At 43.9% G+C, this 18,704-nt stretch overlaps 1 protein-coding gene across 1 annotated transcript in view; it reads right to left on the reverse strand.

The window, feature by feature from the left end:
- Positions 1–1,101: 1,101 nt before the first annotated feature.
- Positions 1,102–18,704, reverse strand: part of ESYT3 (extended synaptotagmin-like protein 3) — a 54,174-nt gene continuing 36,571 nt past the window's right edge. Inside the window, exons 9-23 of the mRNA XM_010858219.1 lie at positions 16,354–16,524; positions 15,594–15,676; positions 13,959–14,007; positions 13,669–13,758; positions 13,226–13,288; positions 13,060–13,122; positions 12,458–12,526; positions 11,840–11,926; positions 11,125–11,274; positions 8,984–9,441; positions 8,204–8,302; positions 7,572–7,703; positions 2,344–2,449; positions 1,464–1,513; positions 1,102–1,138 (exon numbers count right to left, since the gene is read on the reverse strand). Coding sequence (XP_010856521.1) covers positions 1,102–1,138; positions 1,464–1,513; positions 2,344–2,449; positions 7,572–7,703; positions 8,204–8,302; positions 8,984–9,441; positions 11,125–11,274; positions 11,840–11,926; positions 12,458–12,526; positions 13,060–13,122; positions 13,226–13,288; positions 13,669–13,758; positions 13,959–14,007; positions 15,594–15,676; positions 16,354–16,524 — 1,707 coding nt within the window. The remainder of the gene's footprint in view (positions 1,139–1,463; positions 1,514–2,343; positions 2,450–7,571; positions 7,704–8,203; positions 8,303–8,983; positions 9,442–11,124; positions 11,275–11,839; positions 11,927–12,457; positions 12,527–13,059; positions 13,123–13,225; positions 13,289–13,668; positions 13,759–13,958; positions 14,008–15,593; positions 15,677–16,353; positions 16,525–18,704) is intronic.

An 18,704-nucleotide genomic window follows, 5' to 3' on the forward strand; every position in this document is an offset into this window, starting at 1 on the left:
GCTTGAATTTTGTAGAAAACAGGAAAGAGATCATTTATAAGTGAGAGTAACCTGACAGAAACTTTAAGACGTTACCATTCTTTAGAAAAGCGGCAGTGAGAGCGGTGGTGGGAGAGGGAGCAAGGGCAGGGGTGCTGCCTGAGCGGACAGGTGACAAGGAGACTCGACAGCAGCTCTAGGAACACGAGACATGGCAAGAGTATTTGGTCTTATAAAGTCTGAAATGCAAAAGAGGCACTTGTTTAAATATACAGTTTACATACTTGGTTTTTAATGTTGTGTAGGTGAATCAGCCCTCAGAAAAGTGGAACAGAATTCCCAAACCAATCTAAGAGAGATACAGAAAGCCCCTGTTCTCGCTGGCACTCCAGTCTCCAGTGCTCTGCTATGGGAGTGCAGACAGGCCTGGGCTTGAAACTCTGTTTGCATTTTCTTAATAGAAATAATGCCACATGCTGGAGTTTGATTCCAGGCTATCCCACACTGAAGTACTTAACTCAAGGTATATAGGTATATCACTAACATGGTTGTCATCAGGAAAGTATGTTTTAGTTTCACAGTAGATACAGGAGCAAACCTCCAGAGAAGTACCAAAGGTGGCAGCCAGTAGAGCTTAGGTAGAGTTAGCTCTCAGAACTTTTGGGTGGGTCACTTTTTAGTCCCATAAAAAAACCTTCCTCCCTGCGTCAGTCCCTGCCCAGGAGTACTGACAGCTGCTCCACAAACGGACCTCCCTCATCTTCTGTGTCTAAGACAGGACACTTGGTGTAGACATTCATGCACGTCCTAAGTCAGTGAAAATTCACCACTGAGGTTCTGATCATTTGTTAGGCACAAATACCCCACTTCTTTTTGGATTTAAACAATTAAACCCAACCAAGAAAGAGTAGTTCTTGCTTTTACATGTGTTTACCGCTGCATAATACTATCCAGTCATGCAGTTATACTGCACACAAGAATGTGTGTATGTGTATATATACACATATGTATGTGTATATATATACACCCACACATATGTGTATTTTCAAATTGCTATTGTGATTTAAATTATAAAATATACATATGTACATATTTAAAAAATAAAGATGTTGTTGTTCATCATCAACTTCTAGGCTGTCCATCTGGAGTCAGCTCATACCTGTAAGACAGTTGGATTTGGACTTGTGTTAGTATTGGCGAGTGTGGTGTAGCAATATCAGGACAAGTGGCCTAGTCTGTCCTACTTGGGCCTATGGGACCAGCAGAACTCATCTCTGTAAGTTGACCAGCCAGGGTTAAGACTAGAGCTTACAGCGGTTCTTTAGATAAGTGAAGTCTGTAAGCATTAAAGCCTTAAGTAAAAGTGATAATGTCCCCCTCCTTGATAAGATATTGAAGAGGGAAGAACTTTGAAAAGAGAATATAGGCAACCACCTGAAATAAATTGAGTAGCAGATTTAATGTGATAAAATGAAACCACTCACCACTGTGAGAAGCCCTTAATCAGATCTTCTTTTGATAAGTCAATCAGTACCTAAACAAGCACAAATTATCAGTTCTTGTCCTCAAAACTGCATTAAATGGAAACATATTGGGATAAATGAAACTGATCCTAAAAAAGGCCTCCTTGAGTTTTGAGCAATAGTTCTTTTTCCTTTGACTTTCAATATATAGAACCTCTCCAGAAGGACAGTACTGACACCAACCTCAGTGTCCTAGGAAAAGGTGAACTGCTATTTGCAGTTGTACCTCAGGAATTTACTTAACGAATGTTTTAGAGAAAACAGCTTGCCTTTACTTACAAACTGATCCAGAATTTTAAGCAAGACACTATAGTTTTCTCAACAATAAAAATGGGAATATCATCACCTACTTCACAGAGTGGGCTTTAAAGAATGAGCATAAGATAATGTTTAAAATACAACAACTACAGAGTATACAAATACCATTCTTTTTTCTCTCTCCTTCCTGAGGATTATATTTCCTTTGCTTCTAACTTTAAGTTAAAATAACATTCACCACAAAAGTCTTGACATAATGAGAAGATCCAAGCTTCACACAATGCTGTACTTGTGAAAACAATACTTAATATCATAGTAGAGGTTCAAATACTTTTGTAGTGATGAACTTGGATGTTCTTGAGTTTCTTAAAATAGGGTTTATTAACTTATATACTTTAGTTTTAAGAGTATTTTTTAAAAGGCACAAAACAAAAAACCTCCCAGTGAGGCTGTATCTTCCTTAAAGTCAGTTCTGATAACAAACTGATGATCGCATCAAAATTTCAGCAAGGATGTGTTCCACCTGTGAACTCCAGGTAGCCACCAGGAGGGAAAGAGTACCAAGATCCCCTTTTGTACTTACCTTTCCCAGTTCCTTCCTTCTGTGTGAACCAAGTGGTCTACTGTTTTTCACTGCGACATCTAGTGACCTCTTCTGTACTTCATCCATGGAAACAAAAAATTCAAATCTGTAAGGAGCAGAAAGTCAGAAATGAGATTTATATATTTTAATTATTTTCATTGAAAATCTCTAGTGTTTCATCCATTTTCCTACCTTTAAAACAGAAGATACAGACTGTCTACTGTTCTAGATACTATAAAGAATCTAGAGCAGTATTAGGTTACAGCAATTACTTGCTGCATCATTATCATAGATAATCACTGACCTGTTACAAAACCTGGAAGTGTCAAGAGGCCATTTACCCCTCTTGAGAACTTCTTTGGACTACTGTGCTTTGGGGTTGCTTCTTTCTTTCTCTGACTCTACTCTGGTTGTCACTCTGTTCAGCTGTCCCTTCTCTCTCTGAACTCTGCCTGCTCATAGTACCACCTCAATCCCTTTTTGTTTTTTCTGACCAACTAAGGGCTAGGATGCTGAATAATTAGTTTTGCTGAAATTGCATGGAAAAAAGTGTCCTTTTCCCACTTGTGCCTGTGGAGTAAGGCAGAGGAATCTTAGTATACAAGCTTTGTCACATACTCACAAGAGGCCTCTGGACTCCTTCAGGATTTAAAAAAAAAAAAATCTTTAAATTTTTTTAAATTAAGTGAAGATTCTTTAAATTCAATAGTGCTTTACACTTTTCAGAAGTTTGACATGCATGATTTAATATAATCCTATAATATCTTAATTTTTTAAATTGAGATATAAATGACATAGCATTATTAGTTTTATGTGTCTAATAATGATGTGATTTGTATGTTATAAAATGATCAGTCTAAGTAACATCTATCACTACATATAGTTACAAAAAATTTTTTTTCTTGTGATGAGAACTTTTAAGATCCATTCTCCTTGCTACTTTCAAATATGTAATACAGTATTATTAACTATAGTCACCATGCTATACATTATATCCCCATGAATTACTCACTTAATAGCTGGAAATTAGTACCTATTGACCCCTGTCACCTATTTCACACACACCCTAATCCCCACCTCTGGCAACCACCAATCTCTATATCTGTGAGCTTGGGTTTTTTTGTTTGGTTGGTTTTTTGGTATTTTTAGGTTCCACATATAAGTGAGATCATAAGTAATTATCTTTTTCTAACTTATTTAACTTAGTAGAATGCCCTCAAGGTCTATCCATGTTGAAAATGGCAAGACTTCTTTTTTTATGGAGTCGTGAAGAGTCAGACATGACTGAGCGACTTCACTTTCACTTTTCACTTTCATGCATTGGAGAAGGAAATGGCAACCCACTCCAGTGTTCTTGCCTGGAGAATCCCAGGGACAGGGAAGCCTGGTGGGCTGCCGTCTATGAGGTCACACAGAGTCGGACACGACTGAAGTGACTTAGCAGTAGCAGGTTGTTTCCATGTCTTGGCTATTGTAAGTAATGCCACAGTGAATACAGGTGTGCATATATCATTTTGAATTACCGTTGTTTTAATAAATACACAGAAGTAGAATTGCCTGGAAGTATGGTAGTACTATTTTTTTTATTTTTTTTGAGGACCCTCCATACTGTTTTCCATAGCTGCCCCAATTTACATTCCCACCAACAGTGCCCAAGGGTTCCCTTTTCTCCATATCCTTACCAACACTTGTTATTTTTTATAATAACCATTTTCACAGATATGAGGTGATATCTCATTGTGGTTTTGATTTGCATTTCCCTAATGACTAATGATGTTGAGTATCTTTTCATGTACCTACTAACCATCCATATTTCTTCTTCAGAAAAATGTCTATTCAGAGCCTTGGCTCATTTTTTAATCAGATTTTTTTTTGCTGTAGAGTTCTGTGAGTTTTAATATAGATTTTGGATATTAACTGCTTACCATATATGATCTACAAGATTTTTTCCGATTTGGTAGGTTGTCTTTTTATTTTGTTGGTTTCCTTTGCTGTGTAGAAGCATTTTAATGTGGTCTCAAGTTGCCTCACTTGTTTAGTTTTGCTTTAGTTGCCTTTGGTTTTGGTGTCTAATCCAAAAAATCATCACCAAGACTGATGTCAGTGAGTTTAACTCACCTAAGTTTTCTTCTAAGAGTTTCATAGTTTCAGCTCTTACATTCAAGTCTGTAGTCCATTTGAGTTAATTTTTGTGTACAGTGTAGGATAGTGGTTGAATTTTATTCATTTGCATGTGGCTGTCCAGTTTTCCCAACACTACTTGTTGAAGAGACTGTGCTTCCCCTATTATACATTCTTGTCTCCTTTGTCATAAGTTAATTGGCCATATATGTGTGGGTTTATTTCTGGGCTCTCTATTCTGTACCATTGATGTCTCTTTATGCCAGTACCATACTGTTTTGATTATTATAACTTTGTAATATAGTTTGATGCCTGGAGACATCAGGGAGTATGATGCCTCCAGCTTTGCTCACCTTTCTCAAAATTGCTTTGACTCTTTTGTGGTTCTATGCAAATTTTAGGATTTTCTATTTCTGTGAAAAATGCCATTAGAAGTTTGATTGCATTGAATCTATAGATTGCTTTGTATAGTATGGACATTTTAACATTATTCTTCCAATTCATAAGCATAATGTATCTTTCCATTTGTTTGTGTTGTCTTTGATTTCTTCCATCAGTGTCTTAGTTTTCAGAGTACAGGGTCTCTTACCTCCTTGATTAGATTTACTCCTAGATATTTTATTCTTTTTGGTGCAGTTGTAAATGGTTTTCTTAATTTCTCTGATACTTTGTTGTTAGTGTATAGAAATGCAGTGGATTTCTGTTTATTAGGTTTGTATCCTGCAGTTTTACTGAATTCATTATAATAGATTTCTGGTGGCATCTTTAGGATTTTCTTTATAAAGCACCATGTCATCTTCAAACAGTGACGGTTTTCTTTTTTTTTTTTCTTCTTGTCTGATTGCTATGGCTAGACTTTCCAGTACTGTGTTGAATAAACCTGGTGAGAGTACTGGTCTTGTAAAGTGGGTCTGCAAGTGTTTCCTCATCTATATTTTGGAAGAGTTTGGGAAGGAATAGTATTAATTCTTCGAATATTTGGTAGAGTTCACTAGTGAAGCTGTGTGGTCCCTGGACCTGTTTGTTGGGTGATTTTTGATTACTGATTTAAACTTCTTCCTAGTAATCAGTCTGTTTACATTTTCTGTTTCTTCATTATTCACTCTTGGTAAGTTTTCTTTCTAGGAATTTATCTTTTCCTTCTAGGTTATCTAATTTGTTTGATATATAACTATTCATAGTCTCTTATGATCCTTTGTATTTCTGTGGTATCAATTTTACAGCTTCTGTTTCCTCTTTTTTGTCCTCTTTTTTTTTCCCTTGGTGAGTCTAGCTAAAGATTTATCAATTTTGATTTTCTTTTCAAAGCTCTAAGTTTCATTGATTTTTTTTTTCTACTGTTTTTTTAGTCTCTATTTCCACTCTGAAGTTTATTTCCTTTCTTGTGTTAACTTCAGACTTTGTTTATTCTTCTTCTTGTTCCTTGAGATGTAAGGTTAGGTGGTTTGAGATTTTTCTTGTTTATGATATATGCATTTACTGTTATGAAGTTTCCTTTTAGAACTGTTTTTGCTACATCCCATAAATTATGTTATGTTAAATTTCCATTTTCTTTGAACATATCTTATTTGTCTTGATTTCTTAACATGATTTTAGTCTTCTTAAATTTAACACTTGTTTGTGGCAGCCTAGTATATAATGTATCCTGGAGAATGTTCTGTGTGCACTTGAGACTGTGTATTCTGCTGCTTCTGGATGGACTCTTCTATGTATTAGACCAGTTCATCTGGTCTAGCAAGTCATATACAGCTAATGTTTCCTTATTGAATTTATCAGATGATCTATCCTTTGATGAAAGTAGGGTACTAAAGCAGCCTCCTTCAATTCTGAATGATAAGTTTCCCCAGTAGAGAATTCTTTGTTAGCAACATTTTTCTTTCAGCACTTTGAATATTTTGTGCCACTCCATTCTGGCCTGCAAAGTTTCTGCTGATGGTCTTAAGAGAGTTCCCTTGGTTTTTTCCATTGCTGCTTTTAACATTCTTTTTTTTTAAACTTTCAACATTTTAATTATAATGTATATGGTGTCAATCATGTACTCAACAAGAGACCTCTGAACTCTTTACTTCTAGGTTTACATTTAAGATCAAGGTTGCCAAGTCTGCCTTGTAGATAATCCAGGCATATCTTGCTGTTAAAATTTTGAGAGAGAATTACTAACAGATTAGGTTTGTCACAAAAGTCAACCTCCTGTGTTCCCACATAGCAATTTTGACATCCTTTTATGTCAGAGCTCCCTTTGAAGGCAATATGTTTCACTTGTGTGACTGCAGAATATAGGATGGTGCCTAATATTAATAGAAAGTGTTCAATAAATATTGAACGAATTAATTCTCTCTCCCCACATTCTTTCTTGATATCAATTAACTAAAAATATAGCTTTTGAAGGAACATATTAGTCTTTAGACATGACCCATAAAAGAACTCAGTACAACTCTTTTTAAAATGAGTAGTTATTGATCAAGATAAGCGGAAACAAACATCATTAGGTAATTCATCCTAGGCTGGCTAGCAATGTCTTCTCTTAGGATCCCACAGCAAAAACAAGCAAGTACCTTGTGATCAACTTGAAATCAAGAATAAGAATATTAAAGATAAGACTTACCACCACAGACTCATCAAAAGCAAAAAATGTGATTAGACTCTGTCTACTAATTTTGTCCCCAAGGACATGGGTGGACACACTGGGGGAGGGTATCTGTTCCACCTATGCTTGTTACAGGAGTGAAGACAGGCCAAAGAGCTTGGAACTTTGGAGGAAATTTTAGGTCCTTAGGTTCAAGGTATGTTTATTTATGTTTGAAAACAAACATCTGACTAGATTCAAATCTTTTTGCTGCCAAAGGGGATTCATTTAAAGAGAAAGAGTGTGGAACATTTCATAATCAGGAACACTTTGGTCTACACAGGCAAGAAAAATGGGTAACTTTTGCTAAACTTCTCTGGCAGTCCTTTTCTCCCACAAAATGTAGAAGCTTCATGACTGTGTTGGTGTCCTGTTCAACCCCAGCCCTTCCCAGCATCTGGCAGTTGCCAGGCACACAGGAGGTACTCAGCAAATACTCACGTGGCTGAGACACTCTAAGCAGGCCACCTGGGCCACTTACGTCTCATCAAACCGGGGCTCCAGGGTCTTCCGCTTCACTGAGGTCTTCTTACGACTTGCCCACCTCCTTTCTGGCAACAAGTAGACTCGGACGTAGGGATCAGCTCCACTGCTGGTACAGGGCGTCAGGTTTCTGATTTGGTTTCAAACACATTAAAGAAAAAGGCCCCTCATTTTGAAATACTGAAAGTACTCATTTGGAGAAAGCAGTACTAGCCATACAGCTTTAGATAGCCTTGGGGATAAAAATGCCTTGTAATCTAGACCAAAAAAATCAAAAGTCTGCAGAATTTGGAGGACAAAACATCAGATGCGTGGTTTTAAAAACATGTGTTTTTATGAAGTTTGGGGTAGAGCCAAGTACTTTTCCATGTAAAGGAAGTTGAAGATGCTTGAGAAAATGTCCTGGCTCCAGGGCACCCCAGACAGCTTTGCAGCAGATGTGTCTGAGCAACACCCTTGATTCTGGAGCCTGTCAGCTCCATCGAGGATCCTGTTAGAGCATTCGAACCTCATTCCTTCCAAGTGTCTACCTTGGGGCTGCCTGCCCCTGCCATTGCTCCAAGTGCCCCCACTGATTTCTGGTCACCTGATGCTCCCAAGGGATCTCTCCTGGTCCTAGCGCCTCTTTACCTGCAGCCGTTGATGAGCACGCTGAGGCAGCGCCGCAGACACACATAGCGCACCGTGAGCTGAATCTCACCCAGCCCCCGATGCCCAAGCTCCCCGCCTCTGTAAAGAAAGGGCTTGTCATTTCTCTTGCCATTACGGGTGCTGGCCTCTCCCCCCACCCCCAAGAAGCATGTCAGTTAACAGATTAGTTCTCAGTAAGGTTCCTTTTAGTTGGAATTACTTCCTATCCCGCATTCATGTATAATTATCCTACTTCACTGTAGGGAGAGCATGGTACCATAGGAAGAACTCTCTAGCAACATCTCCCTTTATACTATGATTTCTTGTGGAACCTTGGGCAAGTTACTCAACCTTTATAATAGTAAGTTCTGTCTTTTAGGGTTACTGTGAAGATCCAGTTGCTAAGCCCAGAGTCAACACTTAATAAATAGCAGCCATTGATTATGTAATTCCACATTCTTGGCTTTCCATATCATCTCAGTATAAATAACTCTTTAGGATCCAAGGTATGTTTTTGCTGTAAGGAACCTTACCAACAAAAGCCCAGCACTGTTTTATAGTTGGTATATTGCTAGAGCCCCACCAGAGTTTTGGGCACATCCACACGTGCTTTCTCTCCCCACATGCTGTGTTCTTTCTATCCCACCATGCCCCCTTATGAAACCATTTTATGAAAAACCAGGACTTGCATAGAAAAGTAAGTTCATATCTACTTTTCCATCCAGGGAGGTATTTTTCATGCAGGTCATTTTAGAAAATATTAAGCAGAGAGGTGCATACTCAATGTTGAGGCTGATATCTGTCAGGTCAAAGCAGGAAGAGGCCAGGGAGTTGAGCGAGGACATGCTGGGAGCCAGCCCTTTGGGTGGCCATGCGAATGGGGAGGCAGGGCATTTCATGGGTCTGGGTGACTTGATGGGCCCCGGAGAGTGGGGGCCTGGCACAGCCAGGTAGATAGTGGCCAGACTCTTCTTCCCCATGGGTGCACTGTCCTTGCCTTTGGGCTCTGGGCCCGTCTCTTCAAGCATGGGCTTGGTGGCAGTGATGGTGGCAGAAGTGGTGTTCTTGGCGGCTTGCTTGATCTCAGAAGCAGGGTCTGGATCTGTAAGGCCCTCTCCCTGGGGTGGGGCTCTAGGGTCTTGGTTGGCGGTGACCTTCTTAATGAACAGAGGGCCTTTCTTTAGGGCTTCAGGTCCTGTGTATGGACTTCCCAGCTCCCGTTCTTCCAAGTGCAGGAACTGTAAGCAGATGACAGGGTTGCTTATGGACTGGCACACCACTTGCACTTTCTCCCCGTCTGCTCTCACCTTCACCCCTGGGAAATGGTTCCTTCTCTTCTGGAAGGAACAGTTTCCTCAAAACTCCGTTCCTTCCTGACTGCCCAATCCAATGGATTTTTACTCCCAGACCTATCTTCTTAACCTCTCTGCCTCTGGCTCCCTCTGACCAAACCTTCTCAATGCCTTTCTTGCTGCCTCAGTAACTGTCATGAAGACTCAGTTGTGACTCCCTTTTCTCTATACTAGTTCTGGTTGCTGGAGACCTGACCCATTTACCTTAGCCTTCCTGTATATCACCAGCTGCCTTCTGGATGTGATAATTTCTAACCACCACCTTATTCACCATTGCTTTCTATCCAGTGTTTTCTATCCAGATACAATCATGTGCTCCCGAAGTTTCAAACCTCAGCCATTGTTTCTCCTTCTCCTTTTCCCATCAATCATTAAGACTCTTCCCAGGAATTTCCATTTCCAGCAATATGGTGATCAAAATATTCTGTAAAACCTCTTGTTAGAAATGCTCAATAAAACGAAACAAACATATTTCTAAATGCATAGCCAAATTCACAAGAAAGTAAGGGAAATCCCTAGGTTTAAAAAAAAAAAAAAAAGGTAAAAAAAAGAAAACTGAAAAAAGGTTAACTTTCCCAGGGTTATTTATCAACCTTAGAATCCAAGGGGTTTGGAGATGAGGCCTTGGGTCATTGTAGGACCTAGGAAGGTGGGATATGTTTAGTGAAAAAGTAGTCTAGGATAAACATTTCACTCACCAGCAAAGACTGATGACAAGAAATATATCTCAGCCTGGACTATGGCTAGTGGGAAATAAAAGTATTTCCTGAGAATATGGTACTGTATAGGTTTGTCTCCTATGAATTTTGGATTCATATTTATACAACCTGTGGAGTCACGAAACCCAAAGTTTGAAAATTAATATAAAAATGGACTCAGGTTTATAATGTTCCTGAGGTGCCTGGCTGCAGCCAAAGCAGAACTTCCTCGGAAGCGAACAACCTCACTTCAAGTCACAAAGGTAACACTGAACACATGTCTGCAACCGCAGTTACCAAGTGTAGAAATGAGTCACCGTGAAAAAGCACCAACAGACACAACAGACATCAAAATTTAACTCCCAAGATCTTCAGATAACAGGATTAGCAGACATACATTTTAAGTATTTTCAAATGATTAAAGATGGACTAGAAATGAAAATAAAATACAACAAAGAAAACATATTGTAGATTTGGAAAACATAAAGTGAAAAATGAAAAAATAGCCTTTGAAATAAAAACCATGAATAGGTTTAATGGCAGATTAGGCATAGCCAAAGAAAGATTTAGTGGTATGGAAAACAGGTCTGAGGCGATTAGAAGGTAGCACCAAGAGATAGAGAGAAAATATGAAGGTCAGGTCATGTTAAGCCATGGAGATGATAAGGTCCAATGTAATCGAAGGAAATGTAGATGGAGGGATTAAAAGATTGGGAGAGGCAATATTTGAAGAGAAAATGGCTGACAATATCCTGAAGTTGATATTAAAAAATATGAATCCATCTCTGAACTTCTTCGCAACACAGGGCAGATACTTAGTGCTGGGGCACACCACCCCTTGCCCACCCTGGGGGAAAGGGGAGAGATTTACCCGAAGCACCAGCCTCATGGAGATGAGGCTGTCCAGGCCTGAGTGGTCCAGCTGGAAGCGCTGCTCCAGAGTAAGGTCTGCATGGGGGAGAATCTGGCACAGGGGGAACTCCAGCACTCCTAGAGCACACTCTTGGTCGTCATCAAGCACCTGGGCAATGGGCCAGTCACAAAACAAGATGATAACCAAGCCCCACCCTCGCCAGCACTACTCGGCTCCAGCCAAGACTGAGTTTACTTCGATAACTATGTTCTGTGCTTCTCTTGGCCTCTGGTTCTGTTCTGAAGACTGGAAATGAGACCTGGCTTGGTCCCTGCCTTCAGTCAGGGCAAGAGAGTGACTCAGGGGAGAGGCAACCATGACCTGTATGAGGCAAGTTTGTCGCTGCCTGGGGCCTTCAGGGCTTTAGGGACTGATGAGCTGTGCTGCTGTATGATGGGACCAAGTACATCATCATTAATGTCCTGAGTAGATTTCAACCCAGGCCACACTAGGTGCTATTAATATTTAAAAACTGGAGACTCTGGCAGGGAGTGCCATGGGACTTAAGGGTTTGTCCTTCCACAGCCTCCTTCCCAATGACCTTGGGCACCTGCTCATGAAATATGGGCCCTCAGTATCCTCTCCTGACTCCCTGGGGAACCTGCTCAAGCCCCCACCCCTTGCGGCTTAGACACCTCTGAGCTCTGTTCCAAGAGCCCAACTTCATGCAAACCTTCAGATGCAGCTGTTCAGCAGCCACATTGTGCACGAAGAAGGAGAACACCTGGCTCCACACAGGGTCCTTGCTGCAGGGACAGGTCTAGGGGCAGGAGAGAAAGGGAGCGCTGAAGGGTTAGGTTGGGTGGAGCAGGGTACCAGTGCCCTCTGCTCTCACTCTGTCCACCCAGGGATAGACCCACACATGCTGCAGCTCGTGGGAGGCAACAGGGCAGGGCAGCCAGACTCAGAGGTGAGGAGAGTGTGCCAGGAACTCTCACAGGGGCTGAAATCCCACCAGCACTAGAACTCACTTCCCCAGGGAGGTGGTGATGGAAAGGCAAGGGGACTTCTGCTGCTGGGGTGATGGAAATGTCGTAGGCTGAGAGCCATGCCTCAGCTGGAACGCTGGTTCTGCTTTCTAGTTCTTGGAATCACTGATCTCTGGTCCCCAGATTCTTGAACTATAGAACTCTTTCGTGAGGTTATTTTCAAGACACAGTGATATAAAGCACCTATAATGTGCTCTGGCACCTACTTCAGTGTAAGCTAATTACCTTCACTTTTGCTTCTCTCCCTAAAGTGTTGGGGCCCCCATTTCCTTAGTCTTTGGCTGCACACCAAGCTATCTTACCTTGCTCAGGTGTGTCTTCTTGCCTACAGAGAGCCTGACGTAGGAAGAAGGGTCTCTGCTCACTTTATTCTGTGAGGGGACAAATCCGCAAAATAGAGATAGCACCCACAGTGCCAACTTGAGACCCTGCCCCTCAACCCTCAGGAGCATCGATGGGACCTGAGGCCACCCAAGCTGCCTCCCTTTGAGAGAAGGCCTCCTTGGTGCTCCCAGGGGCCTGGGCTGTCATCACTGTGCCAGCACCTGGGCTGGGCTGACCCTGTGGGGAGCTTCCAGGTTAAAGACAGGAGGCATGGCTGGACACAGGTGCTTGTTCCCTAGAGCTGTGGAGACAGACAGGGTGGAGCTGAGCTCTGGCTTCCCCTGAGCTGTGTGACCCAGGCACTTAGCTTCCTGGGTCCTATTTTTAAATGGCAATAAAAATGAACACATAGCCACCATGGGACTCAGGCGTAACAGATGTGGGAGGAGCCCAGTGCTCAGCTCACTGCAGACTCAGTGATCCCCACTGAGTCATCATCCCCAGGCTGTGTACACAGCAGACTGGAAGCTGTGTTTACTCGGGGAAAGGAGCTGTCACTTCCTTTCACACACACACTTACCCTGGCAAATCTGGACAGCTTTTTGGCTTGATATTCACCATTTAGGTACTCAAAAGGGCTTCTCTGCAACACGAGAAGAATAGGGTGAATGAGCAACATGTGGACATTTGAGAGTGACGGGCACAAGGCCGGGTGTGTGCGACGCTCTAGCCATGTCACCACTCACCGGCAGGTTGCAGGCGCTCTCCAAGAAGACCACGAGGATGGCAGTGGAAAAGCTCCCATGGTCCTACGAGCAGACACAGACCCTCACTACAAGCAGGGGACAGGCCAGTTTAGGAGAGCCCTCTTCATGGCTCCAGACTGGCCATCCCTTCCCTCACAACCTAGCTCTTTGTTGAAAATACAACTGCAGCATGACAGACTCAAGTCAGAACTGGCGGACTTCCTATGAACTGGGCTGACAGGCACTAACAGACCTCTTAAGGATCCCATCCACCCTGTGTGGAGATGAGGGCTGAGGGACACGCTCTCCAGAAGGTGGGGCTGGCCGGAGGACCCTGAGCAAGATCTGCGGCTTCAGCTCCCTCCTTCTCCCTCCTCCCCACACACCACTCATAAGTGCCCGCCTCCACCTTTCCGCCCAGAAGCCTGACACCCTGCAGTCACCTCAGTCACAGCGTCCGGCTCTGTGATCAGTGAAAGCCATTCCAGCCGCAGGTGCAGCCGCCCGCTCGTTGTATTGTTCAGCGCAAACCACTGCAGGGGGATGGGGAGGGGAGCTTGGGGACAGGGCCAGTGAGACTCCATAGGGCCCTGATAGGGGCTTCAGGGAAGAGGTGAACCAGAGCAGACAGGGTGGGCTCTGGGCTAGGAGAGGTGGTTATGGAAGGCCAGTACTACAGTTTGGGGTGGAAGCAATGCTGTCCACAAGGAGGGGTTGCAGGTGCCAACTCTACCTCATCCACCACTCTGTTGGTCATGACATCCCCGAGGCAGATCTGCAGGCTGGAATACACAGGGAGTGAAGGTCAGTTCAGCCCAGGGGCAGCAGCAGGCACGGAGGCCCACTCTGAAACGTTTTCAAGTATCTGAGTGGACCTCAAGACAGGACCTTATTCATCCCAAGAATGAATGGAAGACCACTTTGAGCTCAAGCTAAGGAAGAACTGTCTAGCCACTAGGGCTGCTCCCATTGGGCATGCTGCCCAAGCAGGCGAGCAGCTCTGACCCCCGGAGGGGAATAAGCTAACGCTGCTGGACACACTGGCTCTGGATGCTCAGTGAGGGTGCTACTGGCATTTTGGCTGGGATGAGTCTTCATTGTGCAAAACTGCCCATGCATTGCAGGGATTTAGCTTCTCTGTCCTGTGTTCTCTAAATGCCAGTGGCACCACCTCCCACAGTCACTGTAACAACCCAACAGGCCCTTCCACTTCCAAAACTGCCTCAGATGCCCTCCAGGGGCTAAGTATCGTTGGCATGTGTGTGAAAGAAGGTAACACATTCACCGTGTGCCTCCCACCTACCCTGACAAAGCCCAGCTGGGATGTAATTCCATGTTAACTGTTAGAAATGTGCTGGACCTCAAAACACACTTGAAATCAGTTACATAAAACATGAACCACAGATGCACTTCTAATCTGTAACGTTACAAAAGTCACAACTCCTTTAAGATGAAAATTTAAAATGGTAAGTCACATCTGGTGGTAAGCTATTTCTTAGCCTGTTAGGTTGTGCCTGTCCCATTTTGTTTCTACATTTTAAAATCACATGTACATGGAAACAAGCTAAACAACTTAGGAGTATGAAGATCTGGGTAAAACTGTTCTGCTGCCTCCTAATCTCAGCCTCTGAGATGAGTAGTGGTGTCGCTTCCACACCAGCACATGTGAACACACACACATCCTCCCTAGAAAAATGTCGACTGCTTCCCCCACTTCCTTAGCCATACTGAATATCCTCATGGTCAACATACATAGATCCTACTCATCATTTTTAAAAGCTGTAGGGTATTCTGTAGTTTAGCAATGATAAATTTATTCAAATATTCAACCAGTGTCCTCTGAGTCTGGTCATGCTTCCAGGTTTTTTGTTTTGCCACCATAGATAGTTCTGCAATAAATAATTGAGGTCTAATGCTTTTTATAGGAGATTCCTGAAATTGGGATGGCTGGACCAGTGTAATTTTGGGGTTTTGATGGCCCCACCCTAGCCCTTTCAATCCTCAGAGCACAGAGGCTCTGTTCCACCACAGAGTGAGCACATGTTTCTTGGGTGCTGGGGCCAGGCTATGCATGCCAGCCTTAGCCCTGCCCACTGCTCCAGATGGTACTCTGGGTACATTATGAAGAGCACAGAAAGCAGAGCCCATGGTGCACAAACCTCAGGACCCCCTCCATGCCTCCAGAGGGCTAGGACTCAGGGCTAGACACCCAGGGGACATCTGGGGAGGAGGTCCATGGCAGCGGTATGGAATGGCAGTACTGGCTGCCTGGCACAGTTACCATGTCAGAGTGTGGTGGGAGTTGGGAGTACCTATGACCCCAAGGGCTAGAGCCCTGCACCCCCAGGCCCAGCTTGGCCCTCCTCACCTGCCCAAGAAGTCGTCCTTGTCAGGATCCTCATCATACAGGTCCACTTCCAGGTCCTGCCCAGGGACTTCATACACTATGAACTGGGAGGAAAGAGAGGTGACTTGACCTGCAGGCCCCAATAGCTGATGAAACAGACATCAAGCATGACCCCAGGGGAGCCAAGTTCCAGCCCTGCCTCCTGGAAGCTCGGAGCCCTGGGTAGGTTCCTGCCTTTCTTGGTTCCGGGAGAACCTTACTGGAAGAAGGGAGTGATGCCCTCTCCTGTGGGATGCAGAGATCCAAAGGCAGCTTGTGTAAGACCGTGGCAGGGTTGGGGCTCGGATGGGTGGCTGCTCTGTTTTCTGCCAGGGGCTTGCAGCTTCCAAGCTGTGACCCTCAACCTGGCTGTGGGCCTGCCCTACCCACAATAGGGACTGTGGTTGAACTTAAGGGAGAACTTAAGGCTACTGGCATCTGGTTCTGAGAGGGGGCAGGACTGCCCCTGAGGTTCTGTGAATTGGAAACTTCCAATGAAGCTGCCTCTGGTCAGGAAAAGAGGGAGGAATCAGTCAATAAACTACTCCACTGGGAGCGGCCACCTCCAGAAGCCTAGTGGATCTGAGAAGTAGGTCTGCCTGTCCCCAACGCCATGCCTCTGGCACAGTGCTACCCCATGGGTATGTGAAGACCATGAAGGCAGAACCCCATCTTGTTTGGGCCAGTACTGCCCAGAGTGGAGCTCTGGAGAGCACCTGGGAGCCACTAAGGAGCCCCTCACCTCAAACACCTCATTCCAGGTGGGGGACAGGTTCTTATAGATGGTCCTGCTCCGGAAGTGCTGCAGGCCGATGTTCACCTTGGCGTAGGGGTCTGACTTGCCTCGGATTCCCAGGAAGCTGTCCTTCTGGGCCAGCTTTTCAGCCTCCAGCAAGTGGACTCTGATCACTCCCTGCAAAATGCCCCAATCTGAGGCTCACAGCTGTTTCAAGGAACCTCAAAGTCCCCAACTTCAGAGCCAAAGCCATCAGCTATCACTGCAGCCCCATCTCACCCCTTCCACAACTGGAGACAGAAGCCACAGGGCCACAGAGCAAGTGCAGGCAGGACCCAGGGCTCAGCCCACTGCATCAAGATGCCCGCACACATTCCCGCCCTCCAGCCTGCCCCGTGAATGGCCTGTTCAACTGCAGCCATTTCCTCCCCCGTGCCAACCGCCATGCTGCCTGAGCCGGTTTCCTCCCATGAGCCGGTTTCCTCCCGTGTTCCATCCCTGTCTCTAACTCACATGCAGACAGATCCAGTATCATTTCTTCCCAACACCCAGATGTACACGCCCCTGTGGGCACTGCATGAGGCTCACAGTAGGTCCCTGGGCTCATCAAGGCCTCAGCACTTAGTCACCTCACTCCCAACACTCTGGGCTACACCTTAAGCCAGAAAAGAGCACAAGAATTAGGAGAAACACTTAAGGGGACCAGGAGGCCTCCTGCCTAGCACTATTTTTTTTAAATAGTAAATACATAAGACGGTAGGCGCTGAGAGAGGGCATCAGAGGGCAGACAAACTGAAACCACAATCACAAACAACTAGCCAATCTGATCACATGGACCACAGCCTTGTCTAACTCAGTGAAAATAAGCTATGCCGTGTGGGGCCACCCAAGACAGACGGGTCATGGTGGAGAGGTCTGACAGACTGTGGTCCACTGGAGAAGGGAATGGCAAACCATGCAGTATTCTTGCCTCAAGAACCCCATGAACAGTATGAAAAGGCAAAAAGATAGGACACTGAAAGATGAACTCCCCAGGTCAGTAGGTGCCCAGTATGCTACTGGAGATCAGTGGAGAAATAACGCCAGAAAGAATGAAGGGATGGAGCCAAAGCAAAAAAAAAAAAAACACCCAGTAATGGATGGGACTGGTGATAGAAGCAAGGTTTGATGCTGTAAAGAGCAATATTGCATAGGAACCTGGAATGTTAGGTCCATGAATCAAGGCAAATTGGAAGTGGTCAAACAGGAGATGGCAAGCGTGAATGTTGACATTCTAGGAATCAGCGAACTAAGATGGACTGGAATGGGTGAATTTAACTCAGATGACCATTATATCTACTATTGTGAGCAGGAATCCCTTAGAAGAAATGGAGTAGCCATCATGGTCATCAAAAGAGTCCGAAAAGCAGTACTTGGATGCAATCTCAAAAATGAAGAATAATCTCTGTTCATTTCCAAGGCAAACCTTTCAATATCATGGTAATCCAAGTCTATGCCCCAACCAGTAACACTGAAGAAGCTGAGTTGAACGGTTCTATGAAGACCTACAAGACCTTCTAGAACTAACACCCAAAAAAGATGTCCTTTTCATTATAGAGGATTGGAATGCAAAAGTAGGAAGTCCAGAAACACCTGGAGTACCAGGCAAATGTGGCCTTGGAGTACAGAATGAAGCAGGGCAAAAGCTAATAGAGTTGTGCCAAGAGAATTCACTGGTCATAGCAAACACCCTCTTCCAACAACACAAGAGAAGACTCTACACATGGACATCACCAGATGGTCAACACTGAAATCAGATTGATTATATTCTTTGCAGCCAAAGATGGAGAAGCTCTATACAGTCAGCAAAAACAAGACTGGGAGTGGACTGTGGCTCAGATCATGAACTCCTTATTGCCAAATTGAAATTGAAATTGAAGAAAGCAGGGAAAACCACTAGACCATTTAGGTATGACTTAAATCAAATCCCTTATGATTATACAGTGGAAGTGAGAAATAGATTTAAGGGACTAGATCTGATAGAGTGCCTGATGAACTATGGATGGAGGTTCGTGACATTGTACAGGAGACAGGAAGCAAGACCATCCCCAAGAAAAAGAAATGCAAAAAAAGCAAAATGGCTGCCTGAGGAGGCCTTACAAATAGCTGTGAAAAGACGAGAGGCAAAAGGCAAAGGAGAAAAGAAAAGATATACCATTTGAATGCAGAGTTCCAAAGAATAGCAAGGAGAGATAAGAAAGCCTTCCTCATCGATCAATGCAAAGAAATAGAGGAAAACAATAGAATGGCAAAGACTAGAGATCTCTTCAAGAAAATTAGAGATACCAAGGGAACATTTCATGCAAAGATGGGCTCGA

The sequence above is a fragment of the Bison bison genome, unplaced genomic scaffold (assembly GCF_000754665.1).
Source record: "Bison bison bison isolate TAMUID 2011002044 unplaced genomic scaffold, Bison_UMD1.0 scf7180017864384, whole genome shotgun sequence".
Taxonomy (NCBI): Eukaryota; Metazoa; Chordata; class Mammalia; order Artiodactyla; family Bovidae; genus Bison; species Bison bison.